The sequence below is a fragment of the Pezoporus occidentalis genome, unplaced genomic scaffold, assembly GCF_034315485.1.
Source record: "Pezoporus occidentalis ecotype Australia unplaced genomic scaffold, CSIRO_AGI_Poc_V1 ctg220, whole genome shotgun sequence".
NCBI lineage: Eukaryota > Metazoa > Chordata > Aves > Psittaciformes > Psittacidae > Pezoporus > Pezoporus occidentalis.
In genome coordinates, this window is record NW_026914073.1 from 472,342 (window position 1) to 485,224 (window position 12,883).

The 12,883-nt window shown below is 57.3% G+C and overlaps 2 protein-coding genes across 4 annotated transcripts; one reads left to right on the plus strand and one right to left on the minus strand.

Annotated features, from left to right (window-relative positions):
* Window positions 1–605: 605 nt before the first annotated feature.
* SIGMAR1 (sigma non-opioid intracellular receptor 1) lies at window positions 606–3,069 on the minus strand. The gene is made up of 4 exons (XM_062620379.1): window positions 2,871–3,069; window positions 1,950–2,150; window positions 1,348–1,440; window positions 606–1,063 (listed from the first exon to the last, which is right to left on the minus strand). The coding sequence occupies exons 1-4, from the start codon at window positions 3,022–3,024 to the stop codon at window positions 837–839; spliced, it is 675 nt and encodes a 224-aa protein (XP_062476363.1). The 5' UTR covers window positions 3,025–3,069; the 3' UTR covers window positions 606–836.
* Window positions 3,070–3,083: 14 nt separating this feature from the next.
* GALT (galactose-1-phosphate uridylyltransferase) lies at window positions 3,084–8,230 on the plus strand. Of its 3 annotated transcripts, XR_009965178.1 has the most exons (12): window positions 3,084–3,282; window positions 3,503–3,672; window positions 3,750–3,825; window positions 3,957–4,005; window positions 4,225–4,354; window positions 4,598–4,654; window positions 4,947–5,069; window positions 5,198–5,330; window positions 5,772–5,855; window positions 5,942–6,096; window positions 6,197–6,328; window positions 7,910–8,230. XR_009965178.1 is itself a non-coding variant. In XM_062620377.1 (11 exons), exons 1-11 carry the CDS (start codon window positions 3,099–3,101, stop codon window positions 6,260–6,262), a joined length of 1,227 nt encoding a protein of 408 aa, XP_062476361.1. In that variant the 5' UTR covers window positions 3,084–3,098; the 3' UTR covers window positions 6,263–6,646. The 3 variants fall into 3 exon arrangements, 2 of the variants coding, with proteins under 2 accessions (XP_062476361.1, XP_062476362.1); XM_062620377.1 differs by lacking the exon at window positions 7,910–8,230 and having other exon boundaries at window positions 6,197–6,646; XM_062620378.1 differs by lacking the exons at window positions 3,503–3,672; window positions 7,910–8,230 and having other exon boundaries at window positions 3,179–3,282; window positions 6,197–6,646.
* Window positions 8,231–12,883: the final 4,653 nt, after the last annotated feature.

The following is a 12,883-nucleotide window of genomic DNA, read 5'->3' on the forward strand; positions in this document are numbered from 1 at the left end:
ATGCAGACACTAGGTATGTGCATAGCCCTGAGGCCACACAGAACGGGCTCTCCATTAAGGCGACAGACGGTGGCTTTCCACCTTGGAAGGGGACTGCAGGGAGGGGACTATGGGGAGGGGACTATGGGAAGGGGACCCCCTTCCAGCTCTGGCTATCCCCTAGGACAGGTAACACACAGAAGCCGAGGAGGGACGTCCAGCACAGAGGCTGGGCATCCCCCCACTGCTGAAGGGTCTCCGTGCAGATCCTGCCCCTTGCCAGAGTGACACTGTGTGCTGCCAACCTACATCAGCAGGGATGGAGCCATGGGGGATGCTGCCAGCTGAACACAGCATCCTGTGCTGCCCGCAGCCCTGGCACACTGCCAGGGAGATGGGAACTTCTCAGCTGACCTTTACAATGGGTGCTCTGGATCAGAAGGCGCACCCTGCCCTGAGGGTGGCATCCTCCTGCTGATGTCTCAGGAGCAGCAACAGCTCCAGCCCCTCTCCTGCTGCATGCCGAGGGCACACAGGGGTGTTTGTATCCCACAAGACCACTCCAGCTGGAAGAGATGGAAAAGCAGGACACGGCTCCAATTGAAAGGAGGGGAAGAGGTGGGTAGTGAAGAGAACTGGCGGTCTGTATTGCTGTGACCACCACAGTCCCTCTGTCCTGGCACCCAGCTGGCCCACGGGGAACAACAGAGCAATGTAGGGAAGGCATGGGGGGGGTCTCCTGCTGCCTCTGCTAGAGCCTGGGCTCAGGGAGGAAGAGGAGGAGGAGAGTAAGGTTGGGAGGAGAGGAAGGTTGGGAGGAGCCAGCTGTGCACAGCAGGGCGCCCCGGCAGCTGAGCTCAGCAGCCCATGGTGCTGAAGAAGGCACTGGCTTCCAGGAGCAGGCCCTTGGCGTAGATACGCAGGGTGTAGAAGAGGGTGACGAAGTCCTGAGTGCTGAAGAGGGTGTCAGCCAGGGCAAAGGCGAGCGTGGAGGGGATGAAGCCCCGGCCATACTCCACCATCCAGGTGCCTGCGCTCCACTGCACCGACGTGGCCTCTCCTGCCTGGTGCACGATGGTGTCCCCTGCCAACACACAAAACCAGCACGGCTCCCAGCAGCTCCTCTGCATCATGCCCAAAGAGGAGATGTCTCGGATCGCGACCTGCAGGGCTGAGCACCCCAACCTCTCCCCAGTCTTGCTCACTTTTCTTACTGGCACTCACTGAGATGCTAGGATGTGCCTCTGGGGACACAAACTTCCCCATCCTGAGCTCTTGGCTTATGTCAGCTGGAAGGAAGAGGCTCAGTGACAGTGGAGTGGCTGTTCCCCAGGATGTGGATGCTGCTCAGAGAGCTGCTGCACTTACCTGGATAGTAGATCTCACTTCTGGTGGTCCCCTCCTTCCACTGCCGAAAGGTCCCCGAGATGACAGTGTCAGAGATATCTGCCCAGTACCGACCTGCAGGAAGACAGACAGCACTGGCTCAGTGCATCCATGCCTGGGACAGCTTCGGAGTCCAGGGCTGAACTACAGAGCAGCCCTCCAGGGAGAAGGATGCCCAGGGCCTTGACTCAGTGAGGAGTACAGCTGGGTCTGGTACTCAGGCTGCTTGTCTGACTGGTCACATATCATGAGCCCAGGCTGTTTGCTGTCCTTAAGCCCCATCATTTCCAGTGTTTGGCACTTCCTCCCTGCTGAAGTGCTGGGAGATGCAATGCCTGCCACTGCTTGCCAGCTGGATGCGGAGAGTCCTGGCCAGCCGGCACGGCATGTACAGGGACCTGCACGTGCTGCAGGACACTAGGGGGGATGGTCTCCATGTAAAGAGTGTTTTCCAGCATCCACACCCCATAAAAGGACCAGTGGGCTCCATGCACTGGGTACCCCACGGCCAAGGCAGATGTATCTGAGTAAGTGGAGAGAGCTCAGAGAAGGCCCTTGCCCACCAGCCCTGTCCCCCTGCTTACCTGAGTGGCCCCCAGTGTCAACAGCCGTCCCGAAGAGCAGCACATACTCAGTGAGCGAGGCGTGCAGGAGACACATGGAGCCCATCCACCCACCCGCGTTCACAAACACCCACTGCAAGTCCTCGTCTGGCAGGATGTGGCCCGGGTGCTTCTTCCGTAGCTCCACAATGATCCTTGAGAAAGCCAGCTCATGGTCCAGCCCTGCAGCACCCGGGGTCACCGTGAGTCCCTGGCACAGAGTTCTACCAGAACCCCTCCTCTACCAGAACCCCCCTTCACTCCCCTCCGTAGCCACAGGGTTCCAACACATCCTTGGAGAGGTCTGCCTAGGGAAGACATCTCTCTCCAACTTTCATCCCCTGTGGCTGCTCCCCAGACGGTGATGGAGGACATGCAGTACAAAGCACTCCAGACCTATGGCCCACCCCACGTGCTTGGCAACATGGGGAACCCAAGCAAGGTGACAGTGGCCCTGCCCTGGTGACATGCAGCCCCACCGCTGCCACTGTACATCTTGTGTCCTACGGGGGGAGCCCTCCCCTCCTAGTTGGAGATCGGTCCTGCCCCCGACCTGCCCCAGCACCGAGAGCCGCTTTACCCGCGATCCTGCCCTATCCAGGCTGGGCGATGCTGCGAACCTCCAGTCCTATTCCCCCATCCCACTCTCCGTCCCTGTGCCCCGGTACTGATTCCTTCCCAATACCCATGCTGCTGCCCCACTCCCAGCCTCCCGGCCCCTCTCCGACCCCGGTCCCATCCCCGCCATGATCCCAGGCCCCCTGCACCGGAACCTCCTCGATCGCCGTCCCAGTTACAGCTCCCTTCCCCAGCGCCGCCACGTTCCCCCGCACTCCCGCTCCCATCCCCGCTCCCCGTCACCCCCTCCACGGCCGATGGGCCCCGTCGAGGGGCGGCGCGTACCAGCGTGGTGCCGTGCGAGCTGTGCGATCTCGGCCGGGTTGAACTCGTACCGCTTGGAGGCCAACCAGCCCCGCAGCCCCTGCAGCACCAGCGCCAGCGCGCCCAGCGCCAGCCCGGCCCGCAGCGCCCGCCGCCCCGCCACCGCCACCACCATGCTGCCCGCCCCGCTCCGCTCCGCCCCGCCGGCACCGGGACGGGCACCGGTACCGCCCCCACCGCCGACACGCCATGGCCGGCCACCAGCGGCCCTGCGCCGGCGCGGCGGGGCGGAGCGGAGCGGGGCCGATGCGGAGGGAAGGGGCCGGTGCCGAGGGGCGGTGCTGCCGTCGGGGCTTCCGGGAGCGCTGGGGCATGGAGCCGTCGTCGTCGGGGGAGGAGGAGGAGAAGGGGGGCGGCAGCTTCTGTGCCAGCGGTACGGCCGGGGCTGGCGCCTCCGGACCCCCAGCGCATCCCCGGGGAGGCGGAGCTGCGGGGACCCTCCCTGCCCGGGGGGGGGCAGCGGGGAACCCCCCCGGACTGAGGAGGGTGGGGAAGGGGGTGAAGCCGATGGGGGCATAAGGCGGGGTGCAGACCCTCTTGCTGGGGGGCATGGTGGGGTCCTTCCCTGACGCCCCACTGTTGTCTCCCCGCAGAGCACCAGCACGCTCGTTACAACCCCCTGCGGGATGACTGGGTGCTGGTATCGGCCCACCGGGTGAAGCGGCCGTGGCAGGGGCAGCTGGAGAAGCCGCCCCCCGAGGATGTGCCCCGCTGGGACCCCAATAACCCTCTCTGCCCCGGGGCGACGCGGGCCAATGGCGAGGTACCACCAAGGACCCAGGGCATCCGGGCTCCCCCCACTGCCCTGGCTCCCTCTAATCCCATCTCTTGCCCTGGCAGGTGAACCCCCAGTATGAGGGCACTTTCGTATTCCCAAATGACTTCCCGGCCCTACAGCCTGATGCTCCAGAGCCTGGTAAATTCTGGGGGGAGAGCAGGTTGATGGGGACTCCCAGGCTGAGATCCTTGGGGGGCTGTGAGGTGGCCTGGAGGGACATGGGTGCTCCTTCAGCATCTTCTCCTTCCTCGCTCTCTGTCCTTCCCCAGGTGACAGTGATCATCCCTTGTTTCGAGCTGCAGCAGCCCGGGGGGTGTGGTAAGTACATCCATGGCTCTGAGGGGTCCGGTCCGTGATGTCAGCCAGGATCAATGGGTTGAAGCTGTAGTGAGCCTCCTCCCCTCCTTGCTCTGCCTGTTCTGCACACACCTGCATTTTGGGGATCTCATCCCTGTCCCTGGTTCCACTGCACCCAACAGGACTGTGGGGGTCCCCAGAGATGCCCCACAGTCCCAGCCATGTGTGTTTCCTCTGCAGCAAGGTGATGTGCTTCCACCCCTGGTCGGACCTGACGCTGCCTCTCATGTCCGTGGCAGAGATCCGGGCTGTCATCGATGCATGGGCAGAGCTGGCGGCCGAGCTGGGTGCCTCCTACCCCTGGGTCCAGGTCCGGGGCTGGTGGGGGCTGCCCTTCTCTCCCTGCCCTGGGGGGCTTGGGTGGAGGCAGGGGGCCAGCAATAGGTGCTCTGGCAGTGTTTGAGGTTGGGACAGTCCCTGTCCCTGCCTTGTGCCCCTTTGAGCCTTTTGGATGGATGTGAGGCTCTGCTCTCCTTTGGGATGCTCTCCTGGTGTGAAGGGACACTATGGACCCTGGGGCTGGAACCTGCTGGCTGCATCTCTTCTTCCACAGATCTTCGAGAACAAGGGAGCGATGATGGGGTGCTCCAACCCTCACCCCCACTGCCAGGTGAGGCTGTCCCACCCTCACCTGCCTTAACTGCGAGTTCCTGCGGGCCACCCTACAATAAACCAAAGGACAAGATGTGAACGAGAATCCCCCCGCGCTGGTGCCAGGGCTTTTTGCAGAAGGATACCCTCATACCTGTCCTGTCACCTTCCCTCCTTATGACTGTCCCTTGTGGTACCACATGTCAGACTCTCCACCTGGTGGCAGCACGGGACCTGCAGATGGGCAGCGTGTCTGGGGCACCCCTGTAAATGCAGGGTGCAGGTAACCTGTGCCCCCATGTCCCCTCCAGGTATGGGCCAGCAGCTTCCTCCCGAACGAGGCGCGCCTGGAGGACCGGACCCAGCAGCAGCACCTGAGCCAGCATGGTGTGCCCATGCTGCTGGAGTACGCTGAGCAGGAGGCTCGTCGGAAGGTGAGGATGTGCCTGTTGTCCGTATCCCTTCCCTGGGAGCTGGATATGTGCTGGAGTGGGACCCTGGGAGCGCCCATCCCCGGGGCTTTGGAGCTGCCTGTGTCCCCATGGAGCGCCATGTCCTGCAGGAGCGGCTGGTGGTGGAGAACAGGGACTGGCTGGTAGTAGTGCCGTACTGGGCTACCTGGCCCTACCAGACCCTGCTGCTGCCGCGTCGCCATGTCTGCCGCCTCCAGGACCTCCACGAGGGAGAGAGGGACAGTGAGTGGTTCTTATCCCCTATTCTGTGTCCTTTGGGATTGGCCTTCATTAGGAGGCAGCTCTGTGGGTCCATGGACCCTCTAGCTGCTGGGCTTGGCTTGGGGGACAGAACTGGCACCCCCATCTTGCTAGGATAAGAGCTGGATTTCCAGGTGCAGCCAGTACTGGTGGAGGGACTAGTTTCCTGTTTGGGGTGATGAAGCACATGGTGCTCCATACTTCTGGGGCAGTGGCTGTTGAGGAATGGGGACTCCCACCATGTTGCTTGGGTTGTCTGCATGGGTGGAGGGGGGAGGAACTGCCAAGTGCATCCCTTTCTCTTGGCACCAATGTTCACTATGGCGAGGGGTGCTGAGGTTGACCCCCTCCAGCCTGGTGTGCTGTCTGCCCTGAGAGGGGGCTGGCCAGCTTGGGTTGTGATTCCCCAGCACTCCTTTGCAGGCCTGGCCTCTATCATGAAGAGGCTGCTCATCAAGTACGACAACCTCTTTGAAGTCTCCTTCCCCTACTCTATGGGCTGGCACGGTGAGTGACATGGTTGGGGACCCCCACAATCCTCTTACCCACGGGGCTTATCCATGGGGCTCATGAAGTGGTTGCACCCCTGCCAGGAGCTCCCACAGGTCCCTACCTGGAGGAGGACTGCAGGCACTGGCAGCTCCATGCCCACTACTACCCCCCTCTGCTCCGCTCTGCCACTGTCCGCAAGTTCATGGTGGGCTATGAGATGCTGGCACAGGCACAGCGGGATCTCACCCCGGAGCAGGTGAGCAGAGCTCGGGGGGGGACTGTGGGGAATGGGGGGTCCTGTGATAGGGCCATCCTCAGGACCGGCTGCTGGTTGTCCCTTGTGCTGTGTCCCGCAGGCAGCTGAGCGCCTGAGGAGCCTCCCCGAGGTGCACTACAAGCAGAGGGCTGAGGAGAGGTCATGATGGGGAGCAGCAGAGCCAGCTCTCGCTGTGCTTGATGAGGCCAGGAGGAGGAATCAGCTGAGGATGGTGAGAGTTGAGGCCTGGCAACTTGTATCACTTGTGAGCCCTCTGATCTCGAGCTTCTCTTGAGCCTTGTCATGGCTTGTCCCCACTTAGGGACTGGTTTTGCCTGTTGGGATGCTCCAGTCCTAATCTTGTGGCATCATCACACAGGTGGTGCTGTTCTGTCTCTTTCCCTATCTCTTCTGCCTCCACAGCATGCTCCTACCACCACTAAAGGTCTTACCCTCCTTACTATTCCAGTCTTACTGGTGGGACTGGGAGTGCTGCCTATCTGTGGAGGAGCACAGATCCCCCTAGTCAATAAAACCTGGAAGCAAAGTGCCTCTGCCTGTACCCTCGTGGCTCTTGGCCTTAGGTGGGAGGTTTGGGGGTCTCTGGAAGGGACCGCAAGTGCTGGGGGGGAGTAACACTGGGGCTGCAGGGGATGTGCTGGCAGCCCCATGCTGCTTGCTGTTGTCCTTATCTCTGCGTTGCCTCCTCTTCCTCCCTGGGGGGAGCTCTCAGCCTGTCTCTGAGCGCTGCGGGCTTGGGTGGAGTGGGAAGCAGGGGAGTACTGATGCTGCCCAAGGCTTAACCAGCTTCTGGAGAGGGCTGAGGCCTGGCAAACTTGCTGCATGGATGCTTCTGGAGAGAATACTTGGCTCCAGAGCTGCTCCTCTTCCTCCTCTCTGCCTGAGGCTGCCGGGGTTCAGCCCTTGTCCTGCCTGCTCCAGGTTCTGTGGCTGCTGTGCAGGGCTGTGGGGATGCAGCAACGAGCTGTCCTCTTTTCCCTTCCCTGTGCCCACCAGTGGTGTGGGACAGCAGCAACCTCATCCCTAGACTGAGCTGGGGGACGCTGCAGCCAGCTCTGTGCTGTCCCCCACTGCGGCCCCTTCCCCTAGGGAAGCCCCAGGACTGTCCTGGGGTAGGTCCTGGACAGTGATGCCCCACAGCTGATGTGGGGGGATGCACAGTGCCGTTTGCCATAGTTTTCTTTGCAGAAATAATCTTTTATTTGTCACTAAAGAGCCATTCTCATAACTCTTTAATGAGGCCTTGTCAAATCTGTGAGTGGGCTCCTGGGGGCTGGAAGTACCTTGCAAAGAGAGAAATGCTTTCCGCCTACCTACAAGATGACAATTTTTGGCGAGGGCTGTGCCCCCCTTGCCCTGTCTGTGCATCATTTCCCCATCCCTACACATGGGGCTGGGGCAGAAAAAAGGGCTGGGCCAGTGTGGGGGTCAGAGCCAGGCTGGATGTGTCCTTCCTGCATGCTGGCCCCATCCTCTTTCCCAGTCACCCCATCCCAGAGCCCATAAGCCATCTCACCACTCAGCCTCCCCACATGCCCAAGGGGTTTGGGGAGGGGATGGTGGGTTTTGGGGAGACCCTTGATCTTGGAGCCATCACTGTACACAACATACCCCCTGCATAGCATGGTGGGGTGCCCAGCTCAGAGTCTGGGCTCTTGCAAACAGTTTTCTTCCCTCCTGCTATAAGCAGAGTCTGTCTGGGCTCTGCAGCCATCCCCATCACAGCTCTCAGCCTTTCTCATCACAACAAGTGCCTTCACTCCAACCTCCGAACTTCCGCGCTTTTCCCCAGGGCCCTGGAAAAGTGGCAACGAATTGACTTAAATGTGTGAATCCAGATTGGGATAATTAGCCGCTGAACCAGTTGTAACGATGCTAGTCATCTCCTTCCATGCACAGTTAGCTGTGATTTAATAGCCCACCGGCTCTGAGCCTTGGCTGCATCGCGTTGGCCCGGGGCCGTAAATGAAACTCGCAGTAAGTCAAGCAGTATTAAACTTTACAGTCGCCGTCTTTTAAAAACGAGACTCTCTCTCTCTAATAAATCAGAGCAAGTGGGATTGTAAATATCGAGGCAGGATCCATATTGCTTAATTAAACAGCTCCTAATGAACAGCCTGTTTGTTGTGTTGTGATTTAGGATGCAGGCTGGGGATGTGGTGTGTGCCGAGGAGTGCTGGTACCGATGCTGGGATGCTCTCCCTAGCAGGTAGCGGCTGCTGGAGTTTAGCTGCTGCTAAAATAGATCAGAGGTGGACTGAGAATTAATTACCTCTTTTATTTTTTGATAAAAATTAGATTTATCGCTCCCAGATGTTGCTCCTGACTTGGCAGCATCAAAGGGAAACTGAGGCCTGTTGGGATGTGCCTTGATGTTTAACTTTTGCCTGGGAGCTGTTGGAAATCCCAGGAAAAGCGTCCCTGCAATGGGATCACCCTCGTTCTGAGCTCCAGTTCCCCAGCATCAGGGTGAATACATCCTTCACACTCCATGTCCTGAGCTGTTTTGAGAGGATGAGCAGAACAGGCAATGAGGGGAGTGAGAGGAGCTGCGTTGAAGCTTAAGTGTGGAATTACTACATTAAAGATGCACTGAGATCCAGTGGAGGCATTTGCTCCCTCTATGGTGTGTTAATAGGGCTGTGAGTGATTAGCAAAGGGCTGTGGTGCTTCTGCTCCAGGCTGGCACGTCCTGTGCTCCTCAAGGAGCCAGTGATAAGCCCAGTGGGAGATGAGGAGATGTACAGATGCCTTAAGGGAGATGGCCAGGATTTTAGCCTTATTTCCATCCTTTTTTTCTGATGCCACTGAAACAAATGGGTCAATCTTCCAAGGGATGTGGTTTTCCCAGAGTTGCTGGGGCTTTGTCTGAAGTGAGACAAACCAGTATGCTTGACTGTGTTGTAGCAGTGCCTGTCTCCATAACTGCCCCTGTCCTGAATGCCTGGGAGACCCAGGGCATCTCCAGCTCTTACACGGACTTCTTCTGCAGCCATTGCCAAGTCCTGGGATGCTACTCTGGGATGCTGCCCTGTTGCACAGAGACTGTTGGTGTGTGTACCATCATTACTGGTGGTACTCAGTGATGGAGGGTAACTGCTGGAGGTGCGTTCATCACCTTTGATAATGTGTCCCTGTCCTAGGCAGCTTACAATGGCTGCAGAGCTGCACACAGACCTGCTGCAGATCCCGAGTCCCCAGTCCTGCCCACCCCTCTTCCTCTCTTCCCTGCCTCTCAGTGCAGGTGAGACAATAAATATTGAGCAAAGGAAGTTAATCTGTGACCAGAGTGTTTTAATCAGGAAAAAAAAGTTATTAGTGCAGGCCTGCTGGCTCCTGCCAAACTGCAGTTTTACTGTCCCTCCTGGTACTGGGTTTATGGTGTCATTTCATTCCAGTTTTACTGTTGTTTTTGCCCTTATCGTTGAGTTTCTCCTTGCTTGCTGCTGCCTTTAACTGAATGGGGCTTTTAGGAATGTAATAAGGAAGAAATCAGTAAATTTTTAGGGAGGGAGAGGAGAAGGAAGGGAGGAAGCAAGTGAAGGAGGCAGGGATGAAGGGTGGATGAAAAGGAAGGAAGAAATGGACGAAGAGAGGGAGGAAGGAGGAGAAGGAGGGAAGCAGGGAGGGAGGGATGGCTGAATCCCTCCTGTTTCTATCTAAAAAGACAGCATCAGGCACTGAACATGAAAACAATTAGAAATGTTAAGCAGATGCTAAACACCCCGGTGCCCTGCAGCAGACGGCTCCATGCTGCGGGGAGATCTGCTATGCCACGAGAATGAGAAACAAAACCCAAACCCCTTCTAGTTCTTGGCTTAGACAGACACACAGGAGCATGGGAGCAGATCCTTGGGCAGCAAACAGCACCCAGCTTGTCCTGGGCTGCTCAGAGCATCTCCTCAGGGCTTGGCAGCTGCTTTGGAAGGGGCTTTCCAAAAGGCTGAGACCAGCAGGAAGCAATTTTGGAGGTGACTTACCCATGCCTCAGCCAGCTGCTGTTTTTTGCCTCTGCTGATGGTCACTGAGACCTCCCTGAAGGCATTTTCAGAGCTCTCGGGACCATGTTTCGTGGGAGGGCTGCTGGTCCCTGGTGGACACAGTGGGATGCCTGGATGCTGCCTGCCAGCAGCAGAGAGCCACGGGCTCCGCATGGGCTTTAGGATGGGTGGAATTTAATTTGTTTATTGTTTGGATCGTGAAATACCATCACGCTGCAGCGTCCATGTGGTCACAGAGCAGTGGATTCCCTCAGCTCCCCCTAAATTTTCTGCATGCCCAACGTTGGGAAGGCTTGGCTCTCAGTGATGGAGACCTGCTATTGCATGTGATTTTCAGCCTCTCTCCTACATGGGACCCCACTGTGGGGCTAGGGTCTCTGTTTAAAGCAAGAGAAATTCCAGAAAGGTCTGGATTCCTGCTGGATTCACCTAAAACCCAGGGGAGGGAGGGAAGCAGGTACAGATAGGAGGGCAGGGGGCTGCATAGCTGTCATGCTTGAACACTAAAGAAGGTTATCCCCCAGTAGGAAAGATGCTGGGAGAAGGCAGGAGCCCTTGCAGGACCCAACATCATTGCTAAATCCAGTTGAATCCTGGCATGGGCAGTATCAGACATCCCAGCTTTGCCTGATACCCCCTGCTGCTGGAGCCAGCTGTGAGGGCTCACAAACATCTGCGCCTGCCCAGTGGCCACTGGGAAGGGGAATCCTCTTCATGCTGATGTTCCAGAGAAGGAAACTGTACGTGTTTGTTAACTATCTTCAGTGATGCTGAGGAGTCCGTAACAAAGACCTGGGAGCAGTGAGACATGGCAATGCCAGCGCGGATCCAGGGTGGAAACTCACCCCCCAAGCTTTGCCTGGGCACAGGGTGACTCCTGGCAAAGCCCTTGGGAGAGTAAAGGGGGTGGACATATTCTAATTAGATGCTAATGAGAAAGCAATTAGTAGGTCTTCAGCATGCCCAGTGCCCTCAGGCTCCTTTGCTCAGCTCCAAGCCAAACCAACCGCTCCAGTGCACCCAAGCTGGATTAAGCCTGCAGGGTACAACTGGAGCTGGGATGAACCAGCTGCTGCTCCCCACTCTCAATTGCAATAAGAAGTCCTCATAAATTATCCCTGCAAAACAAAATGTGACAGATAAAAAACAAAAGTGCATTTGCAGCCTGTTTGCTTTTGGTGTTTAATCCCTTGCTTATTTTGCTCACAATTGTCTATAACTCATGGCAGCCTGTCTGCTCCCTCTGGGCTATATGCTTGGGCTGGAAGGCAGTAATCCTCTGGGCTGCTTTGTTGTCCCTGTGGGCAAGTTGCTGCCCTTCCCTGTGCCTCAGTTTCCCCATGGCTCAAATAGGATCAATAACACAGAGGACAGACCATGTCCACCTCAGCTGACTGGGCAGTAGGAACCCTTGTGCCAGCTCTGCAGATGCTCCTGGGCTGTATGACGACCTGTGTGACTCCCATGATTTGAGACTGTCTTGGTGCCTCTGGCTTGGACCTGGCTCCATACCACCTGGCATGGGTTGTGAGGGAAACCTTTCCCAGCCCTGGGTCTGGCTGCTGCCCTGAAACTGTGCTGTCCTGCAAACTGCTGGGTTTGGGCACCCGAACTGCCACTGCAATACTTAATTCACACAATGTCCTGCACAAAATCCTTGTCTCTAAACTGGAGAGACATAGATTCCAGTGAACTACACAGTGGATTGTCTGAATGGTTGGATCCAGAGCATTGTGGTCAATGGCTTGGAGTGCAGGTGGACACACCAAGCTGTGTGGCGGAGTCACAACTTGGAAGGAAGGGATGCCATCCAGAGGGATCTGGACAGGCTTGAGAGGTGGGTCAGTGCAAGCCTCATGAAGTTCAAGAAGCCCAAGTGCAAGGTCCTGCACATGGGTCAGGACAATCCCAAACACAACTACACGCTGGGTGCAGAATGTATTGAGAGCAGCCCTGAGGAGAAGGACTTGGAAGTGTTTGTTGATAAAAAGCTGTACATGACTATGCAGTGTGCGCTCGGAGCCCAGAAAGCCAACTGCATCCTGGGCTGCATCAAAAGGAGCATGACCAGGTCATCCCTGCTCTTGGGAGAGCAGACCTGCAGTCCTGTGTCCATCTCTGGAGCTACTGATGTCAGAAGGATGTAGACCTGTTGGAACGAGTCAGAGAAGGCTATGGAGATGCTCCAAGAGCTGAAGCACCTCTCCTGTGGAGACAGGTTGAAAGAGCTGGGCTTCTTCAGCCTGGAGAAGAGAGGGCTCTGGGGAGACCTTAGAGTAGCTCCAGTGCCTAAAAGGGGATGACAAAAAGTCTGGAGAGGGGCTTTGGACAAAAGCCTGTAGGGACAGGACAAGGGGAAAGGCTTTAACCTGACAGAGGGGAGATTTAGCTTGGATATAAGGCAGAAGTTCTTCCCTGTAAGGGTGCTGAGGCGCTGGCACAGGTTGCCCAGAGGAGCTGTGGCTGCCCCATCCCTGGCAGTGTTCAAGGCCCGGTTGGACACAGGGGCTTGGAGCAACCTGCTCTAGTGGAAGGTGTCCCTGCCCATGGCAGGGGCTGGAACTGGATGAGCTTTAAGGCCCCTTCCAACCCAAACCATTCTGTGATTCTATAATTCTATGACTGAATGATTTAAATTAAATCAAATTAAATTATTTAAAAAAAAAAAATTAAATTCTCACATGGACAGGAAACAGAGCGAGAGTGAAGCCAGAATGGATGCCCAGCATGTCACCTTGCTTTTTAACCCTTCCTGCTTTTGAATT